At 47.3% G+C, this 22,549-nt stretch overlaps 1 protein-coding gene across 1 annotated transcript in view; it reads left to right on the forward strand.

The window, feature by feature from the left end:
- Positions 1-22,549, forward strand: part of ANKLE2 (ankyrin repeat and LEM domain containing 2) — a 118,571-nt gene that overhangs the window by 38,385 nt on the left and 57,637 nt on the right. The window contains exon 2 of the mRNA XM_082243411.1: positions 3,329-3,769. Within this exon, the coding sequence (XP_082099537.1) occupies positions 3,329-3,769 (441 nt within the window). The remainder of the gene's footprint in view (positions 1-3,328; positions 3,770-22,549) is intronic.

Below are 22,549 nucleotides of genomic sequence, written 5' to 3' on the forward strand. Positions count from 1 at the left end.
GAAAAGTGTCACACATGTGGTATCGCCATACTCAGGAGGAGTAGCAGAATGTATTTTGGGGTGTAGTTGCAAGTATGCCTATACAGTGTGTAAGAAATAACTTCGTAATATGACCATTTTGTGAAAAATATTTTTTTTTTTTTAAATCTTCATTTTGCAAAGAATTGTGGGAAAAAATTACAACTTCAAAAAACTCACCATGCCTCTTACTAAATACCTTGGATGTCTACTTTCCAAAAAGGGGTCATTTCGGGGGTATTTGTACTGTCCTGACCTGTTAGGGTCTCAAGAAATGATAGGCCGTCAGTACTTTAGGTGTGATCAATTTTCAATGATTGGCACCTTAGCTAGTAGACTCTATAACCTTCACAAAGACCAAATAATGTATACTTATTTGGGTTATTTTTACTAAAGATATGTAGCGGTATAAATTTTAGTCAAAATTTATGAAGAAAAATGACTAAATTTGCAAAATTTAAAACCAAAACGAAGAAAAATTCATTTTTTTACAAAATTTTCGCTCTTTTTTTCATTTATAGCGCAAAAAATAAAAAACCCAATTATGATTAAATACCACCAAAAGAAATCTGTTTGTGTAAAAAAAAAAAAAAAAAAAAAAGGATGAAAATTTCATATGGGGACAGTGTTGTCATTCAAAATGTGAGAGCACTGAAAGCTGAAAATTGGTCTGGTTAGGAAGGGGGTTTAAGTGCCCAGTGGGTAAGTGGTTAAGGTAATGGACACTCACCAGAAAGCCAATACACTGCGCCTTTAATTGAACATATAATTTGGGTGTCAGCCTCCAACTCCATCATAAACCTCCAGAGAGCTTTAAATCCTCTGCTTCCTGTTATTTTGGTCACCCTTAGATTGCCACTCAGAGGTTCCGACCTATGTTCTTTCATTAGCAGGAGCTCCCTTAAAGTGGTCCATAAAAGAAAGGAGACTCCAATGGCAGAGGAACTGGATCCTCCTCGCTCACTCCTGCAAGTCTGCTGCAGTTTGTCAGTCTCTCTCCTAGACTCGGCTTTCTCCTCTGTCTGCTGTTCTGGCAGGCGCTCCGACTCTTCATACACTCAGGGAGGAGATAAAGGGGAAGGATATACAGTACACACACAGCACAAGGCCGTGTTCCCACTATGAGACATTTCTCAAGGCTGCAGTTCCTCTGAGCTCCACAAGGTGGTTATTACCTGTTAACTCACTTTTCAGGAATCTTCCAGGATGGCCCAATTCCCCCTATTATGATTGACGTGTCTAGTCATGGTTATACCCCCATAACATGTCTTAAAGTTGATGGATTACCATTAGAGTAATAGTGTTTCAATATAACAGCTTTCGGTTATTTGTTAAATACCGAGGTACTATCTCTGGAGCAGCCTTTATAATGTGGATCATGTGTTTCCTGTGTTAGGTGGGAGGAGCCTCTCTGTGTGCTGTCCTGGAAGATTCCTGAAAAGTGAGTTAGCAGGCGATGTCTGCTTTTGAAAACGTTAAATTGGTTGGTTTAGTTCTGCTTTATGATTTACTGCTGTTCAGGGGCTCTGGCCTTCAACAAATTGACAGCCTCCAGCAAGAAGAAACCTTTTTAAGAGCTCAAAAGCAGAATGAAACCTCTGATTAAAAAAAAAAATGCTCTAGGCGCTTTTATGCCATAATGTGCTAGTTATCACTGCATATCGGCACGTTATGGCAGACTTACCAGGCAAACAATTTCCCCACTAGCACTGTGGGGTCAGTGCTGCCAACTTCTCCCAGCCTTCTTTCCATGCCCAGATTCTTTGCTTGTTTTACTGAACTGAATAGTTATCACACTCTAGGTACTTTTAAAATTCTCCATAGGCGACTGTTTATTAGCCTTTACAGGTTACCATTTTAGAGTTACATAGGGGATCTGGTGCTAGAATAGTTGGTTTCACTATGTTTTCAGCGATACACATCACAAATGTGGTACGAACAGTTTACATATGCATTTACCTTTGCGTGCAAGCGTGGAGAGAGGAGGAGCACTTTGAATTTTTTTTTTTTTTTTTTTTTTTTTTTATTCTGGTCAGTTTAATTCAAGATCGGTTTGATCAGATGCTTGTTCAAGCTGGTGTCGGCTTGTTTACATGAGACCGAAACCAGAAATTACAAATTCCTACTAGTCTTCGAGTTTCTGAGGCCACTTAGTGGGAGGAACAACATTCATTCCTCACTGTGTATCTCTCACATTGCTGAAGTAATAACCAGTATATCACCCTTCCAATCCAGCCATGCACTGGTAGGTCGCTGGTTGATAAGTAAGTTGAGGGTGCACTCCTGCTGAAAGGTTTTACCATACCTGGGCATGAATTTCTCCCTTAGTCTGTTTCATTTGTGTTGCATGAGTGCTTTGAACCATGTTCAGGACCGCTTGGAAGAGATATTCTGGGGCATGGTTCACTTGTAGTCCAGTACAGTTCACTTCAGCATGAGTGAAAACCTGGTCTGTTCCCATAAATTAATGAGCCTGGAAGCAGGGATCACTGTGGTCTGGCTGGCAGAGAAATAAGTGTACTCAGGAATTCTTCATTTCAAACATGTTTTGAGTGCAGCCCTGGGGGGGGGGGGGGTATAATACCCCCTCATGCAAGTACACCCTTAGATTCAAAGATACAGCTATGAAGCTGTCATCCTAGCGGGATTGCCTAGGCACATTAACATATTCCAGCCAAGTCGCAGCTCCATTCAGAGAGAATTACATTGCCCCCCCCAACTCTGGATACAGTAATCCCCCGCTCCATCGCGGTTCAATTTTTGCGGTCTCGGTAATTTGCGTTTTTTTTTTTTTTTGGAATGTTATTTTACTATATAAATCATTTAAAAATGAAATTTTTGTGTTTTTCATAGCTCTTGCTCTGTCTCTTAGTATCTTTTATGTGTTTAAATGAGTTTCTATTGTTTTAAAAGTGTGTGTTTTAAAGACCTTAAAATGCTTCTACACGTACAGTGACAGTAAAATAAACATGCCTACAATGCATTTTAATAGGGTTTTTCTATTTCACGGAATTTCACTTTTCGCGGCTGGGTCCGGAACATAACCCCCGCAATGGAGGGGGGTTTACTGTACTGCTTATGCACAATGAACATTTCAGTGTTTCCTATAACATCTGAAATCTGCACTTTTGAGTTCATATGCATTTTAGAACGGAAGTTAGCCAGTTAGATGTAAATATTTTGTATGAGAGGCATATAAACTGTATGGGAAGAAAATAAGCTAATCAACCATTTCACATGCGTTTCGTTTTCTGTATCGGTTTAAACGGCACAGTTGCTGACTAGAACACTGTTCTTTCCTTTTTTATAGGCAGGCAGAGTATGGAAGAGATTCTGACCAATCTGAAGTTGTTGGACCCGGATGAACTGAGGGAGGAGATACTTAAAGCTGGCTTGAAATGTGGGCCTATTACTTCAACCACTCGATCAACATTTGAGCGGAAGCTAGCTCGAACATTACTGGAACAGCAAGGTGTTAATTTAGAGACTGTAAATTCAAATGAGGCTGTGCACACAGCTGACTGTACCCAAAATACACGGAGTTTCCATGTGAGCAATTGCTCTGAAGAGCGGGAATTTGGGTATAATGTTGGCCTGAACCCCCCTGTTGAAGACACTACATCACTACATCATTCTGCAGCTCCTGTGAACCTAGTGGATGAAGCATGTGTCACCAACCAAACCCATTCTAATGACCCCCCTGTGTTTTATGCTGTTTGTCCATTGCATGAAGACAGTCTGATCAAAAATGGTAAGTCTCTTTTTTTTTTTTTTTTTTTTCTGTATAATCTATCATTTCCTATTACATTCTTTTCAAATTTACCCTAATCCTTTCCCTAACAGAACGTCTCCCCCCCCCCCCCCCTTGTTAAAATACACATTTTAGACCTGATATCAGTGAAGAGCCTAAACGTTTTATATTTTCTAAAAGCGGGGACATTGGCCAATAAAGTGATGGTTGAAATTTGTATCTCAAAAGATATTAGTGCAACAGTTTTGTCAAACCTATTTTTAGTAACTATGCTCAAGCTAATTTTAGGGCATACCAGCGCAATATAGTGTAATATCAAATTTATTTTTTTTTAATTTTTTTTTTTTTTTATAATCAAAAATAAAGTTTGTGCCGGGTAAATACCAGACATGTCAGGCCCTAAAATGTCATGCACTTGTAAGGCCCCTTTCACATGGGTGGACTGATCTTGTCTGCATGTCAGTTTTTTTTTTTTTTTGTCCCAATTGGACCATCTATTGCCCTCTCTGGAGCAGCGGATGTACAAGGACAGTTTTACATGTGCCAACAGCCGATCCTATCTACTAAAAACAGATGGATCCCCCATCCGTCTGCCAGATCGGGTCGGATATAAATGGGCAAGTTGTCCGTTTACACACGACCGCCCATAGAGGAAACCGGGCTATGTATGCTCTGCATAAGTGGAGCAGACACGGATCTGTCATCCACCTGATCAGCGGACAGCTTCCCCGCTGAATAGGCTGAAACGCTTGCAGAGTCTGCCTGTGTTAAAGCGATCTAAAATGGCAACAACCTTCAGTACCCTAAATTGTCAACTTGTGTTTTAAACGCTTAACAGGTTCATCAGTTTAGAGTTATTGCTGAAAGATGACCCTAGCATTATTGCTCTTATTCTGTCATGTATGGCAATTTATGTAACATGCATAGCACAATTGTTGTATGTAGCTAAACCTGACGCTTGTGGTTACATATGTATTTGGGTTTTAAAAAATGTTTCTTTAATCCTACAGTACAGGACCCAGGCAAAAAGTATTTATAGACCCTGGGTTAGAGACTCGTAGCTTTATAGATGATAGGTTACTGGCAAAGCATTTGGGACATGCTCTATAACCCTACTCCACTCTGAGTCCTTAGTTCTTTTGCTTGAATCCTAAGTCGATACTTTTTCCTTTTTTTTAATTCTTCCATCTTCTTCATATATCAAAACAGAAGCAGTGCATTCTGGCCTGTAATGCTGCTTCGGGCACTGGAATCTGCACGGGCGCTCCTCACCTTGCCATTAAGTACAAAGCGCTCTAGTCAGCCAGAGTGCTATATAGGTCCAGGGCAGTGGTCCTTTTTGCTTTGGAACTCATACCCTGATGGCCACTTTGGGATTGTGCTCGCCATGATGGGTGAAACCTGCACTTCATGTACATTCCAGCATCATGGAGAGGTAAGGCAGCCACGTGTTTCAGTTACTGTAAAAACAGTGGCTATGTTTGGAATGTATTTAATAGGTGCAAACATTTTTTAGCTTGGTGCTAAAAAATGTAACCACTTAGAGCTTAGTTTCATGTGGATGACCAGATGTTACATAACACCCACCGCTAGTCATACTTTACCACAATTTTCACCTAGGACCTGTTCTGTAAATGTTTTTTTTTTTTCTGCCGTTCTTTTTTCCCCTAATGGAGAGAATGCATTAAGGTAAAAAAAAAAAATTCTCTATCGTTCATTGACAGACGCAGCTCCATATAAATCTTGACCATTGGGTTATGCTGCCCCCTACAGGAGTAGAACACTAGGCAGGAAAAAGCTTTACCATGCCTATGGGGCTGTCCCTGCAGGCATACACCCACACACTCTGCTATAGGCTTCAGTTTTTCTGCCTAGTTTAGGAGTAGGACCCAGTGCCCTGCTGGGAGTTCGGTCTTAGCCGTTTGTTTTTTTGGGAACCTTTTTGTAAGACTTTACTTTAGTTTGTTTTGTTCCTGAGAGCACTACCAGCAAATTACGTTCTTTTTCTTGCGTTTTCCCACCCCTCGTGCAAATACTGCTTTGGGACGTCCTAATAGTCAATTATATGGAGCTGCGTCTGTCAATGAACAATAGAGAAAACTGGATTTTTTGTCTTACCGTAAAATCCTTTTCTCTGAAGTTCATTTACGGATGCAGCACCTGCCCCTCTATCTTGAGTGGGATGGGGTTTTTCCTCTAAACACTGTTTTGCAACGAAACTGAAGCCTATAGCAGAGTGTGGGTGTATGCCTGCAGGGACGGCCCCATAGGTGTGGTAAAAAAGCTTTTTCCTGCCTAGTGTTCTACTCCTGTATGAGGCAGCAATGGTCAAGATTTATATGGAGCTGCGTCTGTCATTGAACTTCAGAGAAAAGGATTTTACGGTAAGAAAAAAATCCAGTTTTTTTAGCCTTTACAACCACTTTAAAGATCCCTCAATAAATACCTTCAGACTTTACATTTTTATATGGAATCTGCAAAGTCAATAGCTGCCTCCCAGAGAAAGGAGGAATGCCTAACACCTGTGGACATTCCACATCCCTGTCTGCGTATTCCCATTTATCCAACCTAATCGGGTGTTTTATCACGTTTTTGGAGTTGTGTGATATGTGCAAAGAGATCATACAAATTCCTTAAGTATAACATTTATTACAAGGCTTGACAAATTTGCTTTAAATCTAGGAGCCAGCTAAAAAAATTGGCTTTCTGTCGCTCATTGACAGACGCAGTTCTCCTATCTTGAGAACAGTAGGGTAATGCTGCCCCATACAGAAGTAGGACACTTGGCAGAAAAAAGTTTTGGCTACATCTATGGGCAGTCCCAGGGGGTATACCCTCTCTCTTCCTGCTATAGGATGTCAGTTTTAATCTGCCTAATCAGGAGTAAGGACCTAAGTTCCTTGCTGGGATCTCTGGCCCTGGCAAGCTTTTTAGATAATTTAGTTTTTTTTTTTTTTTTTTTTTTTTTTAGCTATTTTTTTCTCCAGATTGTTCCTGTGAGATTTACAAGCAATTATGCCGGATCTGGGCGACGGGCTGGATGTTGAGATCAAGTGGTCACCCCAGCCGGCCAACGAGCGCATGCAGGCCCTAGCTCCGCTGAGTCGGCCGCGTCATAGTCCCACTGAACGGGGACTGGCCCCATGAGTTGGAACGTCTCACCAGGTCGCATACGGCCGGTCTGAGGCCCAGTTGCACCGTTCCTATTTGGCCGACAGCCCCCCCACTTCGGCGGCGAGGGGTTCTGTCAGGAGTTGGCTCCCGCCTGTTCCGGTATGGTGAGTAAATGTTCCCCCCCCCCTCCCTTTCCTCCCTATTTTGGGGTGGACGCGGGCCCTTCCCTGGGACGGTCAGACCTTCACTTTCCCGGGTTCCCCTCTGTGCCTTCCCCCTCACTACTGGGGATGTTGGGATGTAAAATGTCTACAGGGGGCTGTATCTGGGGTACAGGCCGCAATTGGGGGCGGGGGGTTCCTACCTGTCTTCCCAGGGCCCATCTGCTGATCGCTTCGTCTGTAATCCTGGGGGGGGGGGGGGCGCCATTTTTTTGTAGCCCACATGTGCTCTGCATGGTGGCGGCCATCTTGGTACACCCGGCTCGTATTTCAGTGCATAGATTCGCTGTGTGGGAGTCCTGGAGGCGTGTATGTGGGTGGAGTCCCTCCCTAGACCCGGGCACACTGATCTACAGGCATTCTTTTGGAGGAAGATCGCTGCTGACACGTATTACTGAGACACTCTGGGCCTTCTGGTGCAGCTTGCTGTGGGTTGGTGAGCCTTTGGGAGGTCTCTCTCTCTCTGCGGGGGGTCACTAGGCGCGCTGCCTGACCACTTGAGGGCGCTGTAGCGTGGCGGGACATTTTTTTTTTTTTTTAATAAAAAAATTAAATTTCTCTTGCGTCCTCCGACAGTCGCCGCCATCTCCATATTCGTCACAATGGGGTATTAGACTTTGCTCCGAAGGAGTAGCTAGGCAACAGAATATGTTAATATAAAAGCTTTAACACATCCCACCCCCAGGGGGTGGTCCCCTCAGTCAATACCCTCCTACTTCCTGTATCCATACCTCAGTTTCAATGTCTAGCTTGTCAGGAGTGGCTGGATGTTTCTATGCTGGGGCTTTTAGTCTCAGCCTTTTCTCTTTTTGGATTTTTGTTTGAGTTTTTTCTCTCTCTTTACTTAGCTGTTGTTTTTGTCAGCGTTAGTTAATTCTTCTGATGAAGAGGATTCGTGCGGGCCGGGTCTCGAGCTGATCCCCCTGGTCGCAGGTTGTGGGTCAGTGGCTTCCCGGCCTGCCATCGAGCGTTCAGCCAGGTAACGCTCCTGGCACAGTGAACGACCCATCCCTGTTCGGTGCAGGGATGATTGGTGAGGTGGCTACCTCACTGGGCGCTGTGCGGTTTCTTAACCCCGATTTTGTGCGTCCTGGATGCGACTCTCCCTGCCTCATGTGCAGCGGCTTGTTCGCCTGTGCGGGTTCCCCACGCCATCTAGGAGGTAAGTGTATTTATGTGGGGACCTGTCTGTTTGGGGGGTGTCAGTCTGGGACTGTGTAACCCTGCCTGTGTTCACACTGTTAAATTCCCTATCTCTCTGCCTGCATGCTGTGGGCTGCAAGGAGGGGGGGGGCTGTGCTGCACTGCCTGTGTCAGCCTGTGTGTGTGTGACAGCTGTGTGCTGTGGGGCATGATCATATCGTGTTTGGGGCACATTACAGTGACCGCTGCGGCGGTCCGCCATGTTTTTATGACATTATGGTGTTTTTTTAATCACCTCACTGAGGTGGAGGAGCGGCGGTTTTCGGCGCCAAACGGCGCCATTTTGGCTGCACTCGCTCCGGCCGCATGTTTACACTGATGGGGGCCATTTGGCCATTTTCTTGTAGCCTTCCATAGGCTTTCATAGAGCGCTCTGCATGTCAGCATTTCCTTTTCTCCTGAGCCACCGATCGAGGCAGAAGCAGCAGCGGTCTCCCCAGGTTTTTACCTCCCTATCCCTGTATCCTTGCCCAAGTTGTACTTTATCCCTGTGGGGGTCTCATTGTACTGCGCTCGCTGCGCTTTTTAAATGGGCAGTTAACCCTTTATTCTTCCACATACTTTGGGGCATGGATTCTCAGGAAAGCAAATTTCCTGCCACATTGGTGGGAAGCCAGGGGACTGCTGTTTCCCCCCCCAGGGGGGATTTGGCTACGATTGTGGCTAGCCTTGCGGCTCAGGTGCAAATGCTGGTGGCTGCTCAATCCTCAAAAAGGCCCAGAGTTTCAATTTCCTCTGATTCAGAGGGTGATGGTGACGGGGCTGCTGTGGCTGGGGTCTCCCTATCGGGGTCCCGTTCCTCCCTGGATCTCGTGGGGTCCGAGGTGGAGGCTGAGGTTGAAGGGGTGGATAATTCTCCCCCTGGCTCGTCTGAAGAGCTTGCACTCATGGATGAATTGGTTGCTTTTATTAAGCAGACGCTGCGCTTGCAGGATGAGCCATGTCCTCCTACTGCCTTGGCGGCTTATGGGACAAAGAGAAGACGCAAAACATCGCAGGTTTTTCCCTGCACGGATGATTTCCAGAGCGCTGTTAAGGAACAATGGCGTAAATATCCGCAAGCCTTTTGCGGTACCCAGTAGGTTCAAACTGCGTTATCCTTTCACGCCCGCTACTGATGAGCGCTGGTGCGTGCCGCCTCCGGTGGATCACGCGATAGCGGTTTTGAATAAGTCTACTGCGATTCCTGCTGAGGATACCCCGGTGTTCCGGGATGCCACGGACAAGAGGCTGGAGTCTCTTGCCCGTCATACCTATTCTATTATGGGTTCTATGCTGAAAGCTCTGTTTGCCTCCCTTATGGCGGCCCAGGCAGTCGCGAGCTGGACGCAGGTGCTTAGGCGCGTTTTGGTGGCTGATTCTGCCCCATCGGCGACATTGGATATGGTGGATCAAATCCATCAGGGTGTCATGTATTTGTGCGATGCGGACTTGGATATGGTCCCGTTGGCCGCACGTGTACACGGTGTGGCGGTGTTGTCCCGCCACTTGGTTTGGTTGAAGTGTTGGTCGGTGGACCAATCTTCGCGCAAGACCTTAGCCAATCTGCCCTATGACGGTTCTCGCCTTTTTGGCGAATCCTTGGATACACTGATAAAGGGGATCACGGGGTGTAAGAGCACGCTCTTGCCCCAATCCCACAAGGCTAAGGCGACTCCCGGTAAGAAGCATGCTTCCTTTCGGCCCTCTCAGGGGTCCTTTCGTGCCTTTCGGTCGCACTACAAGGGCAAGCCGTTCAAAGGTCAGGGCTCCCAGAAGAAGCCGTGGACAGGTAAGCAGAAGTCCGGCCAGTCCGGATCCGCTGCCCACAACAGTGCGGCCTGAAGGGGCGCCCTCACCCGGTTCTGGGGTGGGGGGACGCTTGCTCGGTTTTCCACAACCATGGCTGTCCCGGGTTCGGGACAGGTGGGTTCAGGAAATCGTTCGATCTGGTTACAAGATCGAGTTTCTCTCTCGGCCAGAGAGCAGATTTTTCCCCTCAAATCTTCAACTGTCTCCGGAGCGTTTGCGGGATCTGCACCTAGCGGTGCGGGACCTGAGGGCTCAGGGAGTGGTGGTTCCGGTGCCTCATCGGGACAGATTTCGGGGGTTCTATTCCAATCTGTTCACCGTGCCCAGGAAGGAGGGCAAGGTACGTCCGATTCTGGACTTAAAAGCTCTGAACCGCTTTGTGCGGGTCCGCAAGTTCCACATGGAATCTCTGCGGTCGGTGGTGGCTGCCCTGGTTCCAGGGGAATTCATGGCCTCCATCGACTTGAAGGATGCGCATTTTGCGCACATCCCCATTTTCGAGGGTCACCAGAGGTACCTTCGATTCGCCATTGCGGAGGATCACTACCAATTCGTGGCGTTACCTTTTGGCCTCGCTTCGGCTCCGCGGGTTTTCACCAAGGTGCTTGCACCGCTGCTGGCCTTGTTAAGGGCCCAGGGCATCTCTGTCCTGGGGTACCTGGACGATATTCTGGTTTGGTCTGCGACCAGCCAGGGTCTGGAGTCGGATCTGTCCGTCACAGTGCAGACTCTACGGGAGTTTGGTTGGACGATAAATTATCCAAAGTCGACGCTGTGTCCGTCGGTTCGTCTTCCCTATTTGGGGATGATCCTGGACTCGGTCCAGGCGAAGGTCTTCCTACCGGACGACAAACTCAAGACTCTTCGGGGAGAAGTCCAGTCCCTCAGGGACGTTCCATGCTCATCCCTGCGGAAGTGCATGCGGTGTCTGGGACTGATGGTCTCGGCCTTCGAGGCGATTCCCTTTGCCCAGTTTCACACGAGGGGTCTCCAGGCGGAGATCCTGTCCAGGTGGGACGGGCGTCCGCAATCTCTGGATATCCAGATTTCGTTGAGCCATCGCACCAGAAGGGACCTTCTGTGGTGGCTCCAGTCCCCGGCGGTGTCGGGGGGGGGTTAAGTCTTTTCGCCCTCTTTCATGGACGGTGATCACCACGGATACCAGCCTGTCGGGCTGGGGTGGTGTTCTGGGCGTTCTGTCCGCCCAGGGAACTTGGTCGGAGGAGGAATCCTCCCTTCCGATCAATATTCTGGAGTTGCGTGCGATAAATCTCTGCCTTCAAGTTTGGACGGACAGACTGCGCGGCTGTCCGGGTTCAGACGGACAATGCCACGGCGATGGCTTACGTCAATCACCAAGGGGGCACCAGGAGTGCCTGTGCGGCTCGGGAAGTGCCCGACATTCTTTCCTGGGCCGAGACTCATGTCCCGGCGATATCGGCGGTACACATTCCGGGGGTGGAGAACTGGCAGGCGGATTATCTGAGCCGCCAGACCCTGGATCAGGGGGAATGGTCTCTCCATCCGGATGTCTTCCAGATGTTGTGCGCGAAGTGGGGTCTTCCGGAGGTGGACCTGTTCGCGTCTCGTCTGAACAAGGTTCGTGGCAAGGACGCGCGATTCTCGGGCATACGCGTTGGTAGCCCCGTGGCATCAGTATCGGCTGTTATATGCGTTTCCGCCGATTCAATTGCTGTCCAGGTTCCTTCGCAGGTTGATCTCGGAACCACACATGGTGATTCTTGTGGCACCGGACTGGCCTCGCCGGTCCTGGTACGCGGACCTCGTGAATCTGGCGGTCGACGCTCCTTGGCGTCTACCTCTTCGAGAAGATCTCCTGTCTCAAGGGCCGATATTCCATCCTGCTTTACGGTCGCTGGCTTTGACGGCCTGGCTGTTGAAACCGAGGTCCTGAAGGATAGGGGTCTCTCTCCGGGGGTCATTCACACTTTGATTAACGCGAGGAAGTCTTCCTCGGGGAAGGTCTATCACCGTACTTGGAAGGCCTATTTTGCCTGGTGTGAGTCCAGGGGGTTTTCACCGCGCACTTACTCGGTGTCTAGGGTGTTGTCCTTCCTTCAGACGGGTGTCGACCAGCGTTTGGCGCTGGCTACGGTCAAGGGTCAGGTGTCTGCGCTGGCCGTTCTTTTTCAACGTCCTGTGGCGTCTAACTCTTTGGTTAGTATTTTTTGTTCAAGGGGTGCGACATCTGGTCCCTCCTAGGAGGGAACCTTTACCTCCTTGGGACTTGAATCTTGTTCTGTCCGTGCTGCAACATGCTCCCTTTGAACAGATCAGGAAAATCCCGTTGTCCATGTTGTCCAAAAAAGTCGCTTTTTTGGTGGCGATCACTTCGGCTCGAAGGGTTTCGGAGCTGGCAGCTTTGTCCTGCAAGTCTCCGTATCTGGTCCTTCATTTAGATAAGGTGGTCTTGCGACCTAACCCTTCTTTTCTTCCGAAGAGAGTTTCGGATTTTCACATCAATGAGGATATTGTCCTACCTTCGCTCTGCGCGAAGCAAAAAACATCCGAAGGAGGTGGAACTGCACTCCTTGGATGATGTTCGGGCGATTAGGGTTTACCTGAAATCTACTGAATCTTTCCGCAAGTCGGATTCCTTGTTTGTCCTTCCTGAGGAACCTCGGAAGGGCTTGGCTGCGTCGGCCTCTACCATTGCCAAATGGATCAGACAGACTGTGGAACAGGCCTATGCTTTGAAGGGGAAAGTTCCCCCTATGCCTGTGAAGGCGCACTCTACAAGATCTCTGAGTACGTCTTGGGCCTGTCGTCATGGGGCTTCTGTGGCCCAGGTGTGTAAGGCGGCGACTTGGTCGTTCTGTTCACACCTTCACAAAATTTTACAGAGTGGATGTTCAGGCATCGGCGGATGCTTCCTTTGGCCACAAGGTTCTTAGTGCGGCAGTTCCTTAGAGCCTCTTGTATGGGCTCCTTGGCTGTTTGGGATACATGTTGTTATCCCTGGGTTATTTGTTTTCCTGAGTTTTTGCTTCTGTTGAGCAAGTTTTTTTCTTCTGTTGCCCAGATGGTTTCCTTCCTTTGGTAAGGTTCCTTTCTCTGCTGTGGAGACGGCGTTGCCTTGGGCGCGGCTGCATTTCCCACCCCTCATGTTTGCACTGCTTTGGGACGTCCCCATTGTGACGAATATGGAGATGGCGGCGGCTGTCGGAGGACGTAAGAGAAAACAGAATTTTTGTAAAATCTTACCTGTAAAATTCCTTTCTCTGAGTCCTCCGACAGTCACCGCCCCCGCCCCTCTTTTGGGGTTGGTTGTATACTCTACTGCTATTCCACTGAAACTGAGGTATGGATACAGGAAGTAGGAGGGTATTGACTGAGGGGACCACCCCCTGGGGGTGGGATGTGTTAAAGCTTTTATATTAACATATTCTGTTGCCTAGCTACTCCTTCGGCGCAAAGTCTAATACCCCATTGTGACGAATATGGAGATGGCGGCGACTGTCGGAGGACTCAGAGAAAGGAATTTTACAGGTAAGATTTTACAAAAATTCAGTTTTTTTAAATTTTGTTAAAGGGTTCCCCTGGTGTAACATGGACCCTGCTGAACATGTGTCCCCCACCTGATCCCCCTCAAGGTGGCCGCAGGGCCCTCAGGTTCCCAGCTGACTATAGATGCATTTTTTGGCGGTCCTGGACTCATTTGTGTCCCGGGTGGAGGTGGTCTTTAAGGGGCGAGGTGCTAGAAAACGCCCTCCGCCTACCCCTGCCTCGCCTGATGCCTCAGAATCTGAGTCTGAATCAGTCACTGCTGACACGGGTCTCCCTTCCGGGTCTACTGCCTTGCGCCCCGTCTCCTCCGATAGTGAGGATGACCTTGCTGCCGCCCAAGGCGCTGGTGGACGCACTGTGTCTGTACGTGATACCCTAAAAATGGAGGACGCAGCTGCGACTGATGCGCAGGTTGCATTTGGCACTGCTTTTTCGCAAAAGTTTTTTTCATTTTCCCGCATGCTTTCATGATATAATTAAGAAAGAATGGGACCGTCCAAAACGCTTCCCTGGGATGCCTAAGCGGATTGCTAGGCACTACCCTTGAGTCCCTCATTAAAAAGTGTACGGTGCCGCCTACGGTGGATCTGCCAGTCTCCAGACTGAATAAAGCTACTGTGATCCCGGTGGAGGATTTCCCGTCCTTTAGGGATCCGGTGGATTGTAGGGCGGAGTCTGTGTCCCGCACTATGTTCTCCCCCTTGGGGGAGCCTGCTTTAAGACCGATGTTTAGCATTGTCCTGGTTTTGCAGACATTAACTGAATGGGCTAAGTTACTGACCATGAATGTATGGTTAGTAGTAATACACAGGACTTGCCACTATGGCTAACAGAGGGTGAAATCAGGGAAAGGCTGGATAAACTTAACACAAACAAATCACCAGGCCCAGATGGCGTACATCCGAGAGTACTCAAGGAACTCAGTAAAGTTATATCGAGACCACTGTTCCTGATCTTTGCTGACAGTATTAGGACAGGAGATGTACCAGGGGATTGGAAGAAAGCTAACATGATTCCAATATTCAAAAAGGGCCAGAGGCATATCCCGGGAAATTATAGGGCTGTCGGTTTGACATCAATAGTATGTAAACTTCTGGAGGGGATGATAAGGGACTATATCGTAGAGTTTGCTAAAAACAACATCATCAGCAGTAATCAGCACGGGTTTACAAATGGGCGTTCTTGTCAAACCAATCTCTTAACTTTCTACGAGGAGGTGAGCTGTGAGCTAGATAGGGGGAGACCAGTGGATGTGGTGTACTTGGATTTCGCTAAGGCGTTTGATACAGTTCCCCACAAGCGCTTAATTTATAAAATAAGGTCTGCAGGTATCGACAGCAGGGTTTGCTCTTGGATATGGAATTGGCTTAAAGGGCGTGTCCAAAGGGTGGTAATAAACAGTGCATACTCAGACTGGTCTGAGGTTGTAAGCGGGGTGCCCCAGGGCTCAGTCCTGGGACCAACCTTGTTCAATTTATTCATAAACAGCATTGAGGACGGGATCAGTAGTTCTATATCAGTTTTTGCAGATGACACAAAATTGGCCAGGGGAATAACTGCACAGCATTAAGCAGATATCCTACAGAATGACCTGGACAAAATTACAGAGTGGGCAACGACATGGCAAATGAGGTTTAACGTGGAGAAGTGTAAGGTTTTGCACTTGGGGACTAAAAACATAAACACACAATACACGTTAGGAGGGGAACCCTTGGGGGAATCAAAAATGGAGAAGGATCTGGGAGTCTTAGTTGATGATAGATTAGGCAACAGCATGCAATGTCAAGCGGCAGCTGCCAAAGCCAGCAGAATATTAGCATGCATAAAGAAAGGGATGTATTCCAGAGATAAGACTATAATCCTTCCACTTTATAAAACTCTCTGGTCCGACCGCATCTGGAGTATTCTGTCCAGTTCTGGTCGCCAGTCCTCAGGAGGGATGTGTTGGAGCTGGAGAGAGTCCAGAGAAGGGCAACTAAACTAATTAGGGGATTGGAGGACCTTGCCTATGAAGAGTGTCTACAATCGCTCGATTTATTCTCCCTGGAGAAGAGACGTCTGAGGGGGGACATGATAGCAATTTATAAATATCTTAATGGGGATTCCAGCTTAGAAAAAAAGCTGTTCATTCGAAGGGATTGCATGAGGACTCGAGGGCATACAATGCGATTAGAGGAGAAGCGTTTTAACCTCAGGCAACGTGGGGGGTTCTTTACTGTTAGGGCTACAAGATTGTGGAATTCTCTACCACAAGAGGTGGTTTCTGCGGGTAGTGTGGTGGCTTTCAAAAGACTCTTAGACTTGCATCTCAAGGATCAGAGCATTCAGGGGTATGTGAGATGATTACAGCCACACACACCTACACAGGTTGAACTGGATGGACTATTGTCTTTATTCAACCTCACCTACTATGTAACTATGTAACTGCGCCGTGACCTGGAGGGGAGACACCTTCCCCCTGCTGTTTTCAGAACTGCTGGACCAAATGGAAGGGCTGCAATTTGTTTGCGATGCCGCGCTGAATACTGCTCAAATACTTGGGCGTTTGTCGTTTTCGGCTGTGGTCCTCCGGCTCATGCTGTGGCTGCAGATCAGGCTTCAAAGGAAGCCTTAACTGATCTCCCTTTTTAGGGGGAATTGCCTGTTTTGAGCTACCTTGGATGACATTATCAAAGGTCTTACTTGGGGGTAAGAGCACTTTTCTCCCACAGGCTACCAAGGGTAAGGACCCCAGTCGCAGACGGGAACCCTCCTTTTCGGCACACAAGAAGTGTTTTCGTCCCTCTGGATCAGTCGATAAGGCAAAGCCCTTCAAGGCCCCCCTCGGGGGGGTTCCAAGCAACCCTGGTCTGGAAAACAAAAATCAGGTTCCTCAAGACCTGAGGACAAGGCCTGAAGGTGCGCCCCCCAACCATATCAAGGGTGTGGGGGGGACATCTTTGCCGGTTCCCGGACCTGTGGCTCTCCCGGATTCAAGACAAATGGGTTCACGAGGTCATACGGTCGGGGTACAAGATCGAGCTTCGATCAGTTCCACCGGTAAGGTTCTTCCCTTCCAATGTGTGACTGTCCCCGGGTCGCTTACAGGTTCAGGGGGCAGTACAGGAATTGGTACAACAGGGAGTAATAGTTTCGTGTACCGAACGTTTTTGGGTCATTTTATTCAAATCTGTTCACAGTACCCAGGAAGGAGGGAAAGGTGCGTCCAATCCTGCACTTAAAGGTGCTGAATTGCTTCATACGGGTGCAAAAATTCAAGATGGAATTTATTTGCATGGTGGTGGCCTCCCTGCATCGTGGAATTTCTGGCATCCATAGACCTCAAAGATGCCTACCTTCACATTCCCATTTACGCAGAACACCCAACGTTTTCTGCGCTTTGCATTGGGAGAGGACCATTTTCAGTTTGTGGCGTTGCCCTTTGGTCTTGCCTCTGCTCCCCGGGTCTTCACAAAGGATTTGGCTCCGGTTCTGGCGCTGTTGCAACGATGGGGGATCTCAGTCCTGGTCTACCTGGACGACTTCCTTCTCCGTGCGTAGTCTCCACAGGCTCTGATTAAAAATTTGGAGATCACCATGAAATCTCTGGCACAGTTCGGGTGGATTCTGAACCTACAGAAGTCGTCCCTGGTTTCCTCCAGGAGACTGGACTATCTGGGCCTGACTTTGGATTCGTCCTTAGCCAAGGTGTTTCTTCCTTCTGGAAAAACTCCACAAGCTCCAGACAGTGACTCAGCTGTTGCTGTCCAGCAAATGGTCGTCCCTTTGGACTTGTATGAGAGTTCTGAGACTGATGGTGGCGTCCTGCGAGGCGGTACCTTTCGCTCAATTTCATACGAGGACCCTCCAGAAGGAGATCCTTCTCAAATGGAACAAGAATCCCAATTCCCTGGACAATCGGATCCAGCTGAGTGAGCGGACCAGGGAGTCCCTGATATGGTGGCTTCGGTCTCCGATGCTCATTCAAGGAAAATCCTTTCTTCCGATCTATTGGATGATTGTCACCACGGATGCCAGTCTCTATCTGGGTGGGGAGGGGTTCTCGGCAGGTTTTCTGCTCAATGAGTCTGGTCCCTGGAAGATTCCAGGTTGCCGATTAAATATACTGGAACTGAGAGTGATCAGGCTTTGCCTGGTTCACTGGACCGAGCATCTTCGGGGTTGTCCAGTGGGCATTCAATCGAACAATGCCACGGCCGTGGCTTATGTCAATCACCAAGGGGCACCAAAAGTGCCCTTGTGGCCTTGGAAGTGGCCACCATCCTCCGATTGGCAGAGCGCTTTGTTCCAGCTTTCTCCGCTGTTCACATTCAGGGCGTAGAAAATTGGCAGGCGGATTTCCTCAGCCGACAAGACTTTGGATCAAGGAGAATGGTTTCTCCGTCTGGAGGTGATCTTTTTTAATCCCTTTTTGACTCCACCTGCTACATATAGTTTGGCGCACATTGCTGTTTTGAATGTTTCGAATAAATAAAGCACAGGCACTGGGAAACTTGTCATTAGCAAACGGGGATGTTTGTGACTAGGGACTGGCCGATTATCGATGGGGTTGATTATCGGAGGCCGATATTAACCTTCTTTTTTTTTTTTTTTTTTTTATCCGCTACAAACTTGCCGCTATTGCTTCAAGTGGTTGTACTGGAGTGATGCCTGCAGCTACAAACATCACTCCAGTATTGTTTTTTTTTTTTTTTTTTAGAGCGGATGGTCTGCCTTCTTGTAATAACAACCGATGCGGCTAAGCAGCCGCCCAGCTGTTATTACAAGCGGTGGGAGGGGACATGTGTGTTGTCACCACCCTTTCTGCCGCCGGGAGATCTGGATCTTCCGTCCCAGTGGGAGGCCCGAGTGACCAGCTGGCATGTACGGCGGCTGGCTGAAGACCCCAACAAAGCCGGAATCGGCTTTTATTGGGTCTTCAATGTAGTAATCAGGAAGCAATGTAATGACATAATTTCCGGTTACTAGAGCCTTAAAGGCGCCAGATTTTAAAAATATGACCATATTCTAAACAGCCAGCGTTTTGAATGCTTTTAAGTGCAGACTAGGGTTTTGGGGTCTTGCAGACCCCAGATTTCTCCATAAAGAGTACCTGTCACCACCTATTACTGTCACAAGGGATGTTTACATTCCTTTTTTTTGTTTTTTTAAATTCTTTTTATTGAAAAAAATAAATAAAATTGGTACAAAACAAAGCCTGTGGGGCATCCCCCGGCTTAAACAAACACAATCCCTAACCACTAACACTACAAAAACAAGTTGGAGGTCCTAACTGTAACCTCCCAAAAGCATACTGCTCAGTGCCCAACAATTGGATAATGGAAATAAGAAAGCACACCTAATACATTGTCAGGAGACTACTTTTCCTCCCCCTCAGTTTCCCGCTGTGCAACCCCACCAGGCCCAACATCCTGGGTCACTGCCAGGAGAATTTCAAACTCAGGCTCCATTCACCATCGCCATGCATTCACAAGAGGGCTGTCCACCATGCAGACACCTGCACACACATGATGTTCCAGCTACAGAGTTTTGGTCGTCCACCGCTAGTGCAGACGCTATCCATACCTGCCAGACCTTTTCACATTTTTTGGGGCAACCCCTGGAAATGTATGTTGCCTTGTACAATGGCACCACAGTTTTAACTGGTCCCTTCCAGAAACCAAGGGTCGAGTGGAGGTCTGACCTCCCCCTCAGGACTATCGCTTTCTTTGCACAGAATAATAGGTTACAAATCGGGGTACGTGTCGCCTTGGCCGTTGCCAACTGATCCACTAGTCAAAGGAGACAAATTCCCACTGTTAAAGGGATCGAAACGGAGGTCAAGCTCGAAATGAACCGAGACTCCTCCCGCCAGTAAGAAGCGATCAGAGGGCACTCCCAAAAAATGTGGGAGAAAAACGGAGAGTCGCAAGTGCATCTCCAACAGGAAGCCGAGACACTAGGATAAATACGATGCAGCCCCTCTGGAATATAATAAATTCTGTCCAATATGACACATCCCTAGTTGCTATGAGGGGCTTAAACGGGAGGTCCCACATATCCTCCCAGTCCTCTCTATCCAGCCCCTCCTCCTCCGCACACCACACCGCCTACAGCCCATCCATTCCAGCGTGAAGGGAGGGCATCAGAGCCTTATAAATCGTGGATAAAGGTTTGTGCAGGTCAGCGTCCCATAGGAGACTCAAGGTCATTACGCTCCAGGCCGGTTATGGGAGTGACGAACTGCGCATGGTAGGCATGGCGGAGTTGGAGGAACCTGAAAAAGGCATGGGGAGCTGAAACTTAGCCTTAAGGTTTTCAAATGTTGTCCGGGTGCTGACATCACTTGTCTGCCAAGGTCTTAATGCCCCTATTAGCCCACAAGGCGGGATCCGGAAACAGACAGGAACTCCGCCAAGTGTGGGTTAAATCACAGTGGGGTATACGTAGACCAGCGAGCCAATCTCCGATTGGATGCGACTATCCTGAGAGTCCACACCCTCACCACCGCCCACATAGCCGGAGTTAAGGGGGATATGATGCCTTCAGGCCCCTATAAAGTGTTATGGAGTGTTTACATTCCTTGTGACAGCAATAAAAGTGCTAAAACATTTTTTTATTTATTTGAAGGACCGTGTAAAAAAAAAAAAAACTATAAATGTGCAGAATATCGGCCTGAAGGGTGGCCGGAAAGTCGGTATCTGCCCTGAAAAAACTGTTGGTCTATCCCTAGTTGTGGAACATAACACAGTGACTTAAGTAGCTGGGGGGGGGGGGAGGGGCTGTGTAATATGCGGGGGTGTGTGTAGGGAGGGGGGCTGCGTAATGTGCAGGAGGGACTGTGTAATGTAATGTAAAGGGGGCCAGAGGTGTCGGGGCTGTGTAATGTCATCTTCATTTATAAGCAGGTGAATGTGGCCCTCCATGCATTCACATACATTGAATCTGGTCCTTAAGTGGAAAAAGGTTGCTGACCCCTGTCTTGGAGTATAGTAAATGACAGGCCACTCTCCTTTCATTCCTTGGTTACTCTGCATTGCTTGCTACAAAACTAAGGACTTGAAGCGTGTCCTTGCAAGCTTTGTTGGTATCCAGTCACCTTTTAAACTATGAGCCTATAACCCAGGGTCTATAAATACTTTATATACTATAGTCACAAAGTGCAGCACTCTCCTTCAATAAAGTGCATTCAAATTATAGTGCATTAATAAATATCAGAAAACCATGTAGAAAATGTGTGTATGTATGTGTATGTATATGTATATGTGTATATATATATATATATATATATATATATATATATATATATATATATATATATATATATATATATATATATATATATATATATATATATATATAGGCTCCTAAGGTAACCGATATTTAGGGAAACTGCATGTCTGGGGTGATGCCTGCAGCTAGAGGCATTACTCCAGTACCGGTGTCCATAGCCGACGGTCGGCTGACTTGTAATGACAACCGATGCGGCTGAGAAGCTGCTTGGCTGTCATTACAAGGAGGGGACTCGGCGCCAAATTAAAAAGACTGACAGTATTCAAAACAGCCAAACTTGGTGTTTTAAATGCTTTTCAGTGCCGAGGAGGGCTTGTGCCATACACCCACTTGTGAGTGTCTTCTCACCTGCTTAAATGGACCTCACTAGTGAAGTAGATCTATATGCACTTTGCAGTGTTTTAAGTGGCACCATTCCCACTGGCTGTACACTCAAGTCAGTGGCTCTCAGTGTCAATCATATAGGAGGAAAGCATGGTGTTAATCATATAGGAGGCAAGAGGAAAGAACTATAGTGCAAAAATCGCTAATAAGTACCATATTTATCGGCGTATAACACACACCTTTTCCTCTTAAAAATGGAGGGAAAAGCTGCAGTGCGTGTTAAACGCCAATATCTTAAAAAAAAAAAAAAAAAAAGCCCGGCGGGCGGGCCGGGCTGGGCTGAGAAGGAAGGATGAGCGGTCGCTGTCATTGGAAGTCCCGCCTCTGTGGCTGGTACGTGTGATGGCTATCATAGGTGGCGGGACTTCAGATGGCAGCGGCCGCTCGCCCTCCCTTCTCCTCGGCCCAATCCGCCCCTGCTCTGTGTAATGGCGCTGGCGAGGCTGCAATAACTGACACTGCGCTTTTAAAGCTGCATTTATGGGCACTGGTGAGGCTGTCCTTGATTTAAAAAAAAAAAAAAAAGTTCTGTTCAAAGCTGTTTCAAATTTAAACTTTTTTTCCTGAAATTTCGCTCCTAAAATTGAGGTGTGTGTTATCCGCCGATAGATACAGTATTTATTTCCATATGAAAATGCACTCCCATGTCAGAAGTAAAAAAAACAAGCATTTCACAATACAATCCTCTGCATACACCGCTTCAGTGCGATTGTCACCACGGTGCCTGAACCTTTTGCGAAGGCGCCAAGCATGAGGTGTTTTTTTTTTTTTTTTTTTTTTTTTACCCCCCCTCAGGTTTTGCAGCAAAGAGGAGAGATGTGGGGACTTCTAGACCCCAGATCTCTCTGTAAAGAGGACCTCTCATACCCTATTTCTATTGCAATTGATGTTTAAATTCCTTGTAATAGGAATAAAAGTGCTAAAAAAAAATGAAAGTGTAAAAATAAAATAAAAAATTAAACAGATTTTTAAAGCGCTCCCATCCCCTCGTGTTTGCAAGCAGAAGCGGACGCATATGTAGGTCGTGCTCTCATATGTAAAGGGCATTCAAACCACACAGGTATCACTGCGATTGTTAGAGCAAGAGAAATATTTCTTGACCTCCTCCTCTAACTCTAAACTGGTAACCTGTAAAAATTTAAAGGGTCACCTATGGAGATTTTGAAGTATCATATTTGGCGCCATTCCACAAGTGTGCACAATTTTAAAGTATGACGTTTGGTATCGACTTACTCGGCATAACATCTTTTATATTGTACCAAAAAAT

This window comes from Pelophylax lessonae, assembly GCF_965119305.1.
Source record: "Pelophylax lessonae genome assembly, chromosome: 1".
In the NCBI taxonomy this organism is placed as follows: domain Eukaryota; kingdom Metazoa; phylum Chordata; class Amphibia; order Anura; family Ranidae; genus Pelophylax; species Pelophylax lessonae.